Consider the following 15,290-nt stretch of genomic DNA (forward strand, 5'->3'; position numbering starts at 1 on the left):
TTTGGGATTTTGTAGAAGGTGTAGAAGCATTCTCTAAGTGGCTGCCTCTTATCTCAGCCCTTGACCAAAGCTGACAGCCTGTCACCTAGCAGTAAAGTAGTGAATGACTTTCTTTGGGCAGAGAAGCAGATATTGTGCAGGTAGGTTTATGCTGGTAGAGTGCTCTGCCTGGGTTGAGGGTCCCCATGGTAGAGGACCAACCTTGCGTCATTGCCATTTGTAGTGTGGACTTTTGCAGACGGAAGACTGTGGTGTTCTTCTCTGCTGCAAACTTGAAACGGCAACTCATGGAATGATAAAAGGTTAAGCTCGGGAGGATTGACCAATCACCAAGTCCACACCCTCATTTTGCCAATGAAGAGCCTGAGGCTTGAGGTTAAGAACTCAAGAATTTCTTTGCATTAAAAGTCACTCTTTGGGATGAGGTTCTTTTAAGGTCTACACACACGTTTATGATGTTGCTTGGGCAAGGTGGCCTTTGAAGTTCTACATTTTTCAAAGGCTCCTTCTGCAGCCCTGGAGAAATAACCAAGTATTTATACAGTCAGAGGTGTGGGAAGGAGAGAAGGCCACCAAACACACTGTTGGTGTTCATTTATCATCCTTCGAATAGTTTTCTGTAACTTCTGCTCTCTTGGTGCCTACTTTCTGATGCCAGGAAGTGTAGTATAAAATAAGGAGATAATACCCAGTTTATCATGACAAGGGTGAGTCTGAGTATGAAATGATGGATATCTCTCATTATGCAGATGTTGCAGAAAGATTCCTGTCCAGGAGCAAGATTAGCTGGACTCACACATCTCTAGGCCTGTTGAACTGGCCTTAACTTTAATAAATATTTCATGAGGAAAGTCATCCACTGCATGTTTACAGAGAAATTCCAGGCACGCTTATGGATCACAAACATGCCTTGTATTTATTCTTTATGCAAAAGCAGAGTTGTGTGGCATTATTAGTGCTAGTAAATCTCTGTAGGGCACAGAGCAAGGACAGGTTTCCCTAGAGGCATTGTGGAGAGAAGGACACAGAGTCCATTGAAAAAGTGACATTGGAGCCAGCGAGTGGAGTGACATTTGGATCCTGCTAGACTCAGGATTCTCTGAATTTAGGACCCTATTTATTTGACTACCTCTCACCTTATTTACTGCAACTTAATCTCTTTGCAGCTGGCCAAATTGCTCAGGATCCTGTCAGAATTCCTGTCAGAAAATCACCGGCCAATTGTGAACTTGTCAAAGTGACAAGTGGGCATGGTGGCAGAGATGGCATTTCTGGGTTTTGCATTGAATGAATGCAGCTGTATGGAGTGGTGGATGGCATCTGAAAATGAAAACTATTGACAAGAGGGGAAAATGAAAAATGCAGCCTGGATCCTTTGGACATGCATTTTTAACTGTGCATCTTATTTCTTCTTTCCTTCTCCTTTCCCTCCCCTCCTGTTTCTTCGGCTCTTCCTTCTTGACTCCTAGATACAGAGAGAGAGATCCATGCGGCCCCTCATGTGAGTGAGAAATTAATTCAGCTGTTCCGGAATAAGAGCGAATTCACCTTTTTGGCTACTGTACAGCAAAAGCCGTCGACTTCAGGGGTGATACTGTCCATTCGAGAACTGGAACACAGGTAAGAAAGCTCTACTTTTGAAAATCTACTTAGAACTAATGGATTATACAAAAATGCCTTGGAATTTGGAGGTTGTGGCTGCAAGAGAACATTCAGCTAGCTGACTCCTTGCTTCTATTGAACACATCAATAACTTTACTTTTTATAAAGAATTTACTTTGGGCAAAGGCTTTCCTGTTTGCTCTCCCAAGACCACAAGTGTCTTTCTCAACTATTTGCTATCTTCTGGTAGACTTTGCTCATATAAAACCACATCCTGTCTATCATATTTAGGTCATCAAGCAAGTGAATTAGTTACATTTAACAGTAACCTTCAATAAACATTTATCGTATGTTTACTTTATGCAGAACTGTGCTTGACATTGAGCATATAAAGTGAATAATACAGAATTTTCATTCCAAAGATCACGTAAACTAGGGCAGATGGACAAATAAATATAAAGTATTATATATGCAATGCTAATAATTTGTATGTAGGGAATCAGTGTAATAGTGGTTAATCCCACTAAGGCTTGTGGTAAGCCAAGAAAGACCAGAAAGGACGATGATCATATAAGGAAAAGGGAATAGATGTTTGACAGTCTGGATGGGAAGGAGTAAGGGATTGCGAGAACATCTTTCCAGAAACAGGTTGCCATGATTTGGGGAAGAAATGGGTAGGCGAGTAAAAACAATAGTAACTAATATTTTGAGCCCTGATAAATGCCAGGCATTGTTCTAAACACTTTGCACTAAACTCATTAAACACTTCAATGTTTTAACTCATTAATAAGAGACACTGCAGGTTTTTTGGGGTATGCAAGTTAATTCAAGGCTTTTTGAAGTTTTTGGTGCTTTGGGCTTGTTGAAATATAGAGAAATACCTCTTTTATAAATGTTTCTGATAGAATTAGCCTGAAAATACTATGGGGCGATAATTTGATTTTGGAGAGGCTGGGAAAGCTTTTATTATCGAAAATGTTCATTTTGTATTTGTTTTATGCCATTATTCTATTTAATTAATTTTAACTTTTTTTTGTATGTACTTAATTTTGTTAAATCATATTTCATTAGACTTGCATTTTGAGGGGCAGACAGTTGGACATTATATTCTTTTTCTTAAAACTTTTATATATGTGGTTACATCTTTTTAAATTTGTAATGTGAAATATATGTATTTCCTTCTTGTCCAGGGTCATCATGGGATTGTGTAATTTATTGTTTTTTTTTTTTTTTAATGAAACAGTACTTAGTTTTATTGATCAAATTCATTGATTTCTGCTTCTTACCTCCTTTTCTATCACTTTCTTGGTATTTTTACTATGCTATTGAATATTTGTTTTTGGTATTTTCTGTTCACTGAAGGCTTTATATTATGAGTATTGCTTTGAATATAGCCCATTGATATTTGTTTATGGTATTTTCATTTTCTGTATTTTTCTATAATTTTAAATTTTAGCTTGACTTTTTGATCCAAGTTAAAGGAGTGTTTAAAGTTTTCAAAGTGATTAAATTAAAAAATAGTCAATGGATGAGTTCTGTTTGTGGACATAAAAATGTGCTGTAAGACATAGATTTTTGAGTTCGCTGAGTTTTTTTGGTTGAAATTGAGTCTTTGCTGAAATGATCATCATGTACATACTCAATAGTTTAATTTGGGGGGACACATTTTAAAAGAATGGGTAGTTTTTGCATGCGTATAGATATATACAGATATAACTTTATATGTAGTACTTTTCAGTTATTTAGCTTGTATGTGTTTTATTTTTACTCGAATTATAGTATTCTGATGTAGATTAATAGCTTCTACTGTAATGAAAATTTTGCCATATTCTCCTTGGATAAGTTTAAGAGCCAGGCCTGGCTCTCTCATGCATTACTTGTACCACATTTCATTGACTGGTACTAGAGAATTTGGTCTAGCAGTATGTGAATGATGAGAGAACAAGGATATTGGAATAATTAGGCAGTCTCTGTCTTGCTTGTTTGGGATGTTTCCTATTTAGTCTGTGCTCAAATACATGAGAGTAGCATAGGTATGAGTTTTTATCATGTAGATTCTTCCCTCCTCCCCAAGTTGGGCCCATAGTATGCACTCGATAAATGTTGAATGTATAGGTGTATCATTTTCTCTGTCTCTGGTTAGGGCTGCACAGAAATTTTATAGTTAGTTTCAAAGGTTCACATAGAATATAATGTTCCATGCACAGATATTGCCCTGGATATATTACATATAGAGGCTGCACAGGGCAGTGAAAAGGGCAAAGGTGTTGGTACCTGGAGACTGAAATGAATAATACCTTGAGATTTTTGTGAAGATTGGAAGTATTCGTAAAACATTTATGATTCTTGGCACATAATAGGAACCTAATGAAAAAAGCTATTTTAGTTTAAATTGGATAAAATAAAAAAGCCAAGGTGGTGGTGGTGGTAAAGTTTGATGCTGAGTGACCAGATAAGCAACAGCCATTTTTCTCTAGTTCATTGGTCAAAGGGAAATTATGTATATCACCAAAACTTTGTGATAGTATTAAATTTCCAATCAAAAGTCACCTTTGCTGATGAACACAATGAGTGAACAGCATTCTGGATCTGAACACTCTCCCTAGCCATCACGGACACCACAGGAAGTAATCATCCAACTGCCTTTTCTGAAACTGTCAGCCAGAAAAGCAGCATTTACTGTTTTGGAAATCGCTGTTTACAATTTCTGCTAGGCTTCTGGCTATTCTTAGGCAAGGCCATTATTAAAATAATAGCAGAAGTATTCATTCAGTGGTCGCGTTGCCTTCTGGCCAAAGGCAGGCATTTCTCGCACCTGGTGGGGATCCAGTAGCCAGAGATGGGTCATTTGGGAGACTCTGGTTCCTTAAACCAAAAGAGAACTTCTTGGCACATTAATATCTGGAAACACCCTAGGTAGCTGAGGCAACCGAGTTCCCATGAATATCTTAAGTGAGTGGATAAAATAAAATGGAAAGCCTAAGTATAAAGATAATCGGAAACACACTTAAGGATAGCAATGGAAATAGACTCATGTACTGGAATAGGTGCTCTGTTATTAATTCTAATCTCTATTTCTAATTTGGTGGATTTTCTTTTTTAATAGTAGCAGTAGAGCACATTGGAAGAGCGAGAAAGATGAATCCGTCTTGCTGAACTATCTTAATGACATCACAGATTTAATGTTTATTTTTCATAATTCAAGTGTGTTGATTTATAGGGCTTTGTTAAAATGGAAAGCTTAATTAATGTAGATTAAATCTAACTGAGCGTTCTGCCAGTATACACAGCTTTATAAGATATAATGGTAAATTTTCTCTTTTTCAATTTTATTCCTAAATTATAGATAAAATTAAATCTAAGCATAATTAGGAAGCTGAAAGCTAGGGGTCTAAGAAAAAGTTTCCTGTGGAATACTTCTATGCTATGAGAAGATGAAGAGCACATTTTCAGTTTCCAGGGAAAACATAACATTTTTAAAAAGAAAAATTTTGTATTTCAGAAGATACTCTTCAGTTTTCTGAGTTCTTGTGGAAGGAAGAACTTTCTACTTTGATGCCAGGTAGACCTGGGTTCAATTCCTGGCTTTCTCAGTCACCAGAGTATAAACTTTTGCAATTGCTTTCAATTTACCTCTCCTCGGTGTCCTTCCAGGTAAAATGAAGGTATTGATTTTGGTGTCATGGAGGAACTAGGAGGAGTCAGCAAGAGCACTGAGGTGAATGGTTCTCACGCATTCAACAAATGTTACTTCCTTTCTTTGCCTCATGGCTTCTTTTAGTATTTCTTAATTCTTCCCCAAATTCTTCAGAAGTGAAAAAGGTTAATGTTGGGAACTTCTTACCATTTGAAATGGTAATTAGGTTTCCACATTAGGAGTTTATTATAGATAATTCAAGGTAACGGGTTGTCCTAATTGAATGCATTCTGTAACTTCAAAGCGGTAGGGTTACCTTCCTAATTATGAATTAAACTGATATTTAAATAATTTAGCACTGTCAGATAATTTATTGAAGAATATCAAAATCGAGAGTAGGAAGTGAGGGGAGGAAATTCCAGAAGGATGTTATATGGTTTGATGAAGCCAGACCAAGAAAGAACTTTTTACTTGGGTGATTAACAGTACATTTCCAGAAACAGAACCTTCTACATACACTTAAAAGTATAATTCTTTTCTCAAAGAGATATAAGGCTATATTATTTACAAAGTAGATGTTTTCAATTGGTAAATTGTTGACATTTGGGAAGGAAGGGACCAAAGTTGAAATTAGAATCTTGCCATCTAAGATCATGCCACCCTGAACAAGCCCGATCCCGTCTGATCTCAGAAGCTAAGCAGGGTTGGGCCTGGTTAGTACTTGGATGGGAGACCACCTAGGAAGACCAGGTGCTGGGCGTAAAAATAAAAATAAAGTATGGGAAGCTGACAAGGTCCTTGCAATCTGTGAGGTCAACCAAGGGTTGCCTCGCCTAAAAAAAAAAAAAGAAAAGAAAAAAATTAGAATCTTGCCTTAATGTAGATCTATCCACGCTGCTTTCAAAGTATACAAACAGATCCCCGCATCTAAACAAATGGAGAGGCTTTAGATTTAGAACTATGCTCCAGTTAGACTGTATAACCTCTCTTATCAACATTCAGGAATTTTTTACCTGAAAACCTACTCAAGACCATGTGTGGTGCTAGATGCGCGGCTATAATTGTAAAGCGTGCAGTGCTGGAGAAACATCAGAATGAGTGGTTAGTGCCATGGTAGGAAGAATACAGGGAGCACAGAGCAAGGTACCTTGCCTTGCCCAAAAGGAATTGAAAAGTCCTTCCCTGAGAATTCTGCTTATTGGACAAAGTAGAATAAGTAGAAATCAGCTGGGAGAAGATGAATGGAAGGAAGTTTTGGATGTGGCATGGGTGAAGGGGCGAGAGATGAGAGATACGGTGCATTAAAAGAACTGAAGAAAAACCCAGTATTATTGGAGGGTGGGTAGAGCCTAGGTAGGAAGTAAGGGGCAAGGTGTGAGAAATGAAGTGAAGTGAACCTGGAGGATCAGGCAAGAGGCCAGATTATGAGTGGCTTTATAAGCAATGTACAGGGGCTTCGACTTTATTCCAAGGGCAATTGGGAACTGTGAAAGGGATTTAAGCACAGGTGTGGCATGATTAGATTTGTGTTTTTAGAAAGCTCACACTGGCTGCTTAGTGGAGAATGGCATGGTGGGGGCACAATTGGAGACAAAGGGCTAGTTAGGAGGTTGCTGCCACTGTCTAGAATGTGGACTCTAGCTAAGAGGATGAATCCTGGATTAGATCAGATAATGGTGGTACAATCGAAGAGAAGTCGCTTTAAGACATAATTAGGAGATGGGATGAACTGGTTGTAGTTCTGTGTGGCATGTTGGAGGGTGAAGTGAGAGGAGTCAAGGGTGATGCCCAGGGTTCTGGCTCAGGCTATGGGAAGTACTGTCCCCTGAGAAGGCAGGACAGGGTGGTGCATGTCACATAACATAGTTCCTTGAATTTACTTGGTTCAAGATTTTAGCTAACCAAAATATAGAAAAGCTGAAAAGGGTAATAATAGAAGGGAAAATAATCTTTGGTAAATGGAATCACTTACTTCTGGATGGAGACTTCTTGAAGCCGAAAATGTGCATCTAGAGATGCTTTCAAATGCTAGGAGACAAGACACCTGGAATCTGGGTTTTTAACATTTTTATCTTTATGCCTAGCAGAGTATAGACCCAGCTTCAGGGGAGAGTTTAAAGGCTGCAGTATGCATTAGAAAGTAGTAATTTTCAGACAAAAAGGAAAATGGAACGATCGCATGTCAAGGAAATGAGATTATTTCAGAAGCACACTAATTAAATAAAATTTAAATCTGTGTCAGAAGAAGTGAAGCTATTCAGATGACGTTTGACCTTAATTGAAGACAAGTATCATAGCAATAGAGTATAATTTCGGGGAAATTGCTCATGCTTGTATATATGCATATTACATTTTGGATTGCCTAGTGCTTGAGAAATGGAAAAAACAGCAAATGTAGCCATTAACCTTTACTTTTTTAGTAAAAAAGTCACAATTTCATTAATATTTATGTATATTATCATTTAAGTTCAATGGAATTCTAAAGAATTTTAAAAAACTCTTGACTTTCTTTGGAATAAGTAGTTGTGAAACACTTGCCTGCTGGGTAATACGTGTTCACTCATTTGGTTTCATGGAGATAAATGTGAACAGATGAGCCTTGTCATTGATGAAAGATAGATATATCTCCCTGACTTGCTGGGTTCTGTGTGGAAGGCACCCCAGACTGCCCATCTATTGAGGGTGGTGCTGTGGCTGGGATGCTGGAATGGGAGTCAGGAGACATGGGCTTAGGTCTCTGCTCTGTCAGTGCATATCCAGGAAACCTCTCTCTGGGCCTCAGTTTATCTGTCAGATTGAAATTCATTATTCATCAGATACAAACCTGTCAGACACTAATCTGAGAGTGGAAGCATTTGTGGATTCTACAGTGGTGAAGAGGACATGCAAGGGACCTGTTCTCAGGGAGCTAGCATTCTAGTGGGGCAAGTCAGATGATAAATATGGACAAAATTAAGCCAAATAATAAATGTCATGGAGGAAAATAAAGCAGAGAGATGAATGACAGGTCAGTGGAGAAGAGAGGCCAGAGAAGATTCTTTGAGGACAGGGCACTTGAACTGAATCGAAGAAAGAGCCAGCCATGAGAAAATCATAAAAAAAAATGAGTGTCCTAGGCAGAGGAGACAGTAAGTACCACAGTCCTGCTGTGGATCCAGCCTGGTCAGCGCTCAGGATGGACTGCGGGCTGGTGTAAATGGAGCTTTGCAAATTGAAGGTGAGGAGAGGGAGTGGTTTTAGGTGAGATCCTAACAGTAATAGCTGCCTTGACAACTTCACAGTGTGAGAGAGTGCTTTATAAATGGCAAAGTGTGATATTTACACAAGCCACATCATTTCAGTTTCAAAATCACCATCGAGCTCCAGCTATGTGCAAAAAAAGTTTACCCAGCCATTAGAACTGTTCCTTTGAAATCAAAATAATTTATAATTTGTGAAACTACAACAGTTAGATAATTTTTTTAAAGAGCAAATGAACAAATTACCAGCTTTTAAAAAAATTGTTCAGATTCCCCTCCCCGCTTTTAATTTATTGTGTTGGTTGCCAATAATCATAGCCTGGTAGTGAATTGGCTCACCATCTGAAGCATTATCAGTTCATCAGAAGATAGCCTGAATGAGGTTCTTCTATGAAGTAATAGCCTTTCTTGAGAGGTGGAAGGTCTCATCCACAAGAGAGACGTGACACAGAGGTGGAGAACTATGTGATGTGTGGGAGTGAGGTGCTATGAAGAGATGCTGTGGCCGGGGTGCAGCCTGCGGGGCAGGAACTGCAGTGAGCCACAGCGTTGACATTGGTAGGCTCCCGATGAAAGGCGCCTTGCGGGATTTGTTGGTGGGCAGGGACATTACATTATAGGATAAAGGTTGAAACTCCAGGCCTATAAGTTGGCTTGCAGAAGTGCCTTAGGTGACTCACATTGTAATGGCCACCACAGTAGTTTTCAACTAAAATAAAGAAAATTCAATTAGTTGGCAACATTTAAAAATTGGGTGATTTGACCTAAAAATCCAGCTTTCCAGCTTCTCATAAGAAATATGTTATGCATTCTTTAGATTGCTACAGTCCCTAGCTCTCATGATTGTCTCCCTGTCACTGTGAGGCCATGCGTTGGTTGCTGTTTTTGCTTTTGTTTTTAATTAATGTAGACAGGAGAAAACTGAAATTCTTTACCTGTGTTTTTATTAGAAGAAAATTAAAGAAACAAAGGGCTACTTGTTTTCAAGAAAACGGTTTCAAACTCTTGACCACTTCAGTCGTGTGAGTTGCCTGACTGGCCACTGGAGTTTGTGACTCCCCTCTGCTGAGGTTAGGGTTTTGGTGGAGAGTCACATGCTGAGATGGCTGCTTTAGAGAGCGTTCTTAGGTGGCTGTGTGGAGGATGCATTTACTGTGTTGGCATTTTTGTTGCTAATTAAAGGAGTCATGGTTTGATATAGGTTCTTCAAATTGAGAAAGGTTGAAAGAAATGCACAGACTAAGAGATGGAACTAGTGAAAGCCTCCAGGGATTCCACACATCACACCTTCCAAAAAGGACTTATTTCTGAAGCTGCATTAGATTGTTTCTCACAGATCACCCCAAGCACATTTCATTTTCCTATGGCCATGGTGGCTACATTTTCTAAAGTCAGAGTTTGGAAACGTACAGTTTGATAAGGGAATATTATATTAGGCTGACTTTAGGCTTAATTCTTAATTTGGAAGATAGGGTTTAGTTCCTAAAATTGTGGAATCCTTAGGATGTGTTAATGACTAACTGGGAATAGGACAATCATCCTAGAATAGCTGTCTTTGCAAATTTGGGTTGTATAGTCATCATTGGTTAAGCAGAATTGGCTCTGTAGAAACTGTATTGGCTCTGTAGATATGCATTTAAAGGGGACAGGGAAAATAACCATTGTTGGCCCATTTGTGTCCTTTGATTTTGCCTTGATTATGGGTACTCAGCTCTCAGGTTTGGGAATAGGGGATAAATGGTCTCTTTCTGGGTATTGTATATTCAGCGTCTTGAGTTGATCTCGTTTCAAACCAACAAGAGGTGGGAATGCTCTGTAGCTGTTTCCAGCATTCAAAACGTGATTATGTACTTTAAAAAAGAGCAAATGAATTCATTTGGTACTTTTTGATTTCAGCATTGTTCACGGAAGAATATTGGAGCTGTTGGTCTGGCTACCCTTATATGGTAACAGCTTTCAGGCTCAATTTGCACTTCTCTTGACACACAGTAAAAGGGGAGGCAAAATTGATTGATTCCTAGAATGTGCCAGATATTGACCTTCATTATCTCATTTTATCCCCTTCACAACCAAGATAAGATAGGTGTATTTTTCCATCTTTTGAGATCAGGAAACTGCTGTTCAGAGAGGTTAATTCATCCAAGGTTATAAAGATAAAAAGTGGCAGAACCAGAATACAAAGCCAATTCTGAAGAATTTGAAATAAGACCTAGAAGGGTGATTATGGATTTTGATCCAGATCCTTATTTTTAAATATAATTTTTTATTTCTTATCTCTGGTAAGCTTCACGTGAGTAATTGTAGTTTTGCTGAGTTGGATATGTAGAGATTGCTGTAATTCCAGCTTGACTCAGGACACACATCACTGACAGGCATGGGAGTTCTCCCAGTAGGTTCCAAGGATCACTGGGCCTGCAAGATAGTCTTGTAGAATAAGAGTTATGAAATTAAATATACTTGAGAAAGATGACACTCTTTCTTGGAGAATCTCAGTAAACATTAGCATATTATAGGCTCTCTAAAATCATGTAATAAAGTTCTAGGCACTATATAAAGCACTGCAATAGCACCATTGCATTAAATCCTCACAAAATGATGAAGTAAGTTCTATTATCACCCTCACCTTGTGGGTGAGAAAACAAGCATAGAGTGTTGGTTGCTTTGTCAGGGGTCACCCAACCAGGAAAATGATGGAGCTGGGAGTGAAACCCAGGTGTCTGGCTCCTCCAGCACATTTTGTTAACCTATATATTTATTATATTGTTTCCTTGCTTACCGTGGCATTTCCAAAACTTTTTTTTTTAAATCATGTAGTGCTTTGGGGTGCATCATTTGGTTGAACCAGCATTCTCACAAACACTTGGAAATGCATGTACAGCATTGATACGAGACCACCGTGGGCTGTCAGTCTAGAAAGAAGTAGTTTGGTGGCTGTGGAGAGTCTTGGAACCCTAAATGTGATGGAATAGGCGAGGGTGTCAGGGAACTGACAATAAGAGGCCATGTGAGCCTTGATGAGGTTGAGCCCAGTTAAAGTGTTTCATTGGGCACTGGTGCTTGTACTTTGCTTTCCTGTGGTTGGCAATGCCTGTTGAAAAAGGCTGTTGCCTAAATGCTTCAAAGGTGGCCGTTGCCCAGCCAGGCTTTGGTGGTGCACTGAGGGTAATGCCTGGGCTTTCTCCACCTGTTACAGTTCAGAGGCAGGAAGAGGGGTCTGGACACCTGCAATGTCTGCTTATAAATTGTCAGAGGAGACTTTTCAGACTAACGAAAAGTTTCAAATGAAAGTAAGATAAATCACTCCTGAGTTGTCAACGCAATGAAAAATACAATTCATGGGCTTTATTAATATCACATTTCCTTCCTTTAAGCCAGTGTGGATCCCATATATGGGTTGCTTGGCTGGTCAAATTCAGACACTTTGAGGAAAGCCTTGAGAATTTATAAGAATCTTTTCCTACTTTTTGCGAAGGCTTTGACATATAAGTACAACACCCAGAAAGAGACTGCAGGGGTTCAAAATAACTTCATTTTTTTTTTTATCTTTTGGAGTGCCTGGGTGGACTCCAAGAGTTATTCTCTTTGGCCATATGGTACCTCAGGGATGAAGAGATAATCCACCTGTTCCTTTGAACTCTTTCCAGGAAAACTGTTTAGGAAGATCTGTAGTTGGTATTATTGAGGGTAAAATGAGGTTCTCAATCCAGACTGTAGTAGAAATGGAACTTGAACCCTGTGACAGTACTAAATACCATTTTGATGGCTCAAAAATACTGTCTATTTCAGTAATGACTCTTCTTGCTCTGTTGTTTTTGGAAAATCACAGTAATTGCTTATTTCCGTGCTTAGAGAACAGTGATGTTTCTGAATAAAACCTGAGGTAAGGTAGTTGTAGGTTTATAGAGATTTTAGGATGCAAATCCTTTCCTGAGAAAGATTAGTAGAAGACAGCCAGTGCTGTGTGCCCATGTATGCCCATGGTCAGTTCAGTGATGCTGCATTAGCTGCTGGTGAGAACGAGATGTGCCTTTGGGCAGACAGATCCACCAACGATCTCAACACACTGGATAAGAGTTATAGAAGGGGTGAGTCATATCATGTTGCTCCTTTGCTCAGCACCCTTAAATTGCTTCCGCACAGATTTAGTATAAAATCCAAAAGCTTTACCGTGGCTACCAGTGTCTATGTGATCTGGCCCCTGCCTGCCTCTCTGATCTCATATCCTGTCCCTCCTATATTATCACTCAGCTCAGCCACAATGGCCTCCCTGCTGTTTCACAAACATGGCCATCTCCTTCTTGCCTCTGTCCCAAGGCTTTTGCACTCATTTCCTTTGTCTAAGAAAACCCTTTTCCTGCAGGATTAACTCTTCATTTTATTAAGATGTCCTTTCATGTGTTTACATTTTATTAGAGAAGCCTTCTCTGACAGCCCCGTCTAAAATAGGCTTCCCCTCACTCCTGCCACGCTCTGTCCCCATCACTCTGCTTCATGTTTGATAAACTTTATTGTCATCTTACACAATATATGTTACCCTCTCTCTTCCATTAGATAAGCAACTCAAGTGCAGAAACTTCAGTTGTTTTGTTTGCTGCTATATCCCGAGTACCTTACATAGTGCCTGACGTCTTATAAATACCCAATTAATATTTATTGAATGAATAAAGGAAAAATCCTGTTGAAGCACGGAGAAAGAAGCCACTAACTCTTCCGGGGAAAGTCTAGGGAGGCTTTATAAAGAAGGTAGCACTTAACCTGGGACTTAAAGCATGCATAAGAGTTTGCTGGGTGGAGAATGTGTGGGTTGGGGTGGTGGTGGGAGGAAGGACCAAGGGTATTTCTGGGCATGAAAACCAAAGCAAAGCATGATGAATTACTCCTCTCCCTCCACTCTTCTCCCTCCTCTGGCTGCCTCTAGCATACAGATTACTAGTCAGCATTATTTCTGGGAGAGTTTACCACTGAGCATCTTGTTCTCAGGCTCCCACACTAAAGTAAGATGTGTCAAGTGCCTGATTGAACTTAAGCATGATTATGATGAGGTTGGGAAGAGGTGAATGTATTCATTCTAATGCAGTGAGTATTATCAGCTTATAACCAGCTTCTCATATGAAGCGTACAGGGGTTTCACATGCTGGCAGAGGGATTGTAAAACATCTTGAATTGATTGTAGGGTAATAATGTCCATCTCCAAAAGGGCTTGTTATGATTGTAAAATGTCCAACTGTTTTCATACATTTACAACTCAAGATGAAGTTAGATCTTCACTTGGGGCTTTCTCTCACTTTGATTCTTGGAATTTTAATTGAACCTCTGTAGCTAGATCTTTAAAATGAGATAATGTTCAAACACTGTAATTAAATTTTTAAAAAGGGCAGCAATAACTTAGATACCAACAAGCTCAGCCTGGATTCTGTAGTGATTCATGTATTGCTAATCTGAATATCAGAGCTGCTGTCTTGTTCATTTGCATGCTACTGGGGAACACTTGCTTAGCAATGAGGATCAGCCATCAGAAAGCTCTTAAATACCCTCAGAGATGAGCTGAGGGCCTCTCTCTAAATCTCCCTTGGTAGGCAGTAAGAATAGGTCCAGTTCTTTTCTGTTTTCCTCTTTAAAAAAATCACTTTGTTGTGAGGTATGATTGACACAAAAAGCTCTACATATTTAACATAATGCAACTTGATGAGTTTGGAGATGAATACACACCTGTGAAACTAACACCACAATTTATGCCATAAGCATATTTGTTATCTCCAAAAGTCTCCTCCTGCCCCATTGTTATTTATTTTGTTTGCATGTGTGATAAGAACACTTAAGATCTACCCTCTTAGCAAATATTAAGTATACAGTACAGCTTTGTTAACTGTAGCCTCTATGCTGTACAGTTTTTTTCTTCTAAGAGGCTTTTGCCAAGAGTATCAAAGTGCTTAACCAGGGCACTTTGTTTAGACAGGTTCACAGTGAGCCCATGGGTGGTCCCAAGTCAGAACTGAGAGCCAAGTCAAGCCAGGAATGGACGGGAGCAGATCATGAGTTGGAAGTTGAGACTATACGGGGGTCAGGGATCATATACAAGTTGGAATATTAGACAAAGTAGTGAGTTGGCAGTGAAGCAGAAAGATTCCAGGGGACATGCAGAAGTTGAAGAGGTCAAGGTCAAAAGAATGGCTCAGTAAAATGGTGTAATCAGGACTCGGAGCACCTGGGTAAGGGACACCAAGCCCTCACAGAAGAAAGCAAACTGACCATATACAGTAGATGTAAGCCATTAGCAGCCAGGTAATTTCATCTATTCTTAGGCCATAGCAGGATATAACGTAGCATAAATGCCCAATATATGTCGATGGAATTAATGAGATAAACTTATTTTTTCTGAGACAGGAAGCCTTCTTCTAGGTCAAGAGTCATCTATAAGGCAGCTCTGCCCAGGGCCTGCAGATGTAGACAGTAAAACACCTCAGAGGTGTTAATGGATTCATCTGTTTAAAATGAGAATTGTGAAGCTGGATTTTCCCACAGATTTTGGCAGTTAACCAGTGTCAAGAGTAGTAGTCATCTCTACAGTCTTTCATGTGCAAGCTGGAGCTGAGTGATGAAGGATTGGTATGAATCGCTAGGTGTCCGGGAATGGAAAACATTCCAGGTAGAGGGAATAGTAGTTACAAATACAGGGCAGGCAGGTGACGGTTGGAGATGAAAGCTGGAAGGTTGGTGGTGTCATTAGGAATCTCATGTGCTTTGTTTTTCTTGAAGAGCTTGGACTTGTGATAATATATGCTGAATGAGTGAGTGAGCTTTTCATGCAGGCA

At 39.4% G+C, this 15,290-nt stretch overlaps 1 protein-coding gene and 1 pseudogene across 5 annotated transcripts in view; both read left to right on the forward strand.

The window, feature by feature from the left end:
* NELL1 (neural EGFL like 1) overlaps window positions 1-15,290 on the forward strand; it is a 719,285-nt gene that overhangs the window by 66,782 nt on the left and 637,213 nt on the right. For all 5 annotated transcript variants that reach the window (XM_039865670.1, XM_039865651.1, XM_039865633.1 and 2 more), the window contains one exon: window positions 1,470-1,620. In XM_039865670.1, coding sequence (XP_039721604.1) covers window positions 1,470-1,620 — 151 coding nt within the window. The remainder of the gene's footprint in view (window positions 1-1,469; window positions 1,621-15,290) is intronic.
* Window positions 5,885-5,998, forward strand: LOC120610029 (uncharacterized; annotated as a pseudogene).

The sequence above is a fragment of the Pteropus medius genome, unplaced genomic scaffold, assembly GCF_902729225.1.
Source record: "Pteropus medius unplaced genomic scaffold, Ma_sr-lr_union100, whole genome shotgun sequence".
Taxonomy (NCBI): Eukaryota; Metazoa; Chordata; class Mammalia; order Chiroptera; family Pteropodidae; genus Pteropus; species Pteropus medius.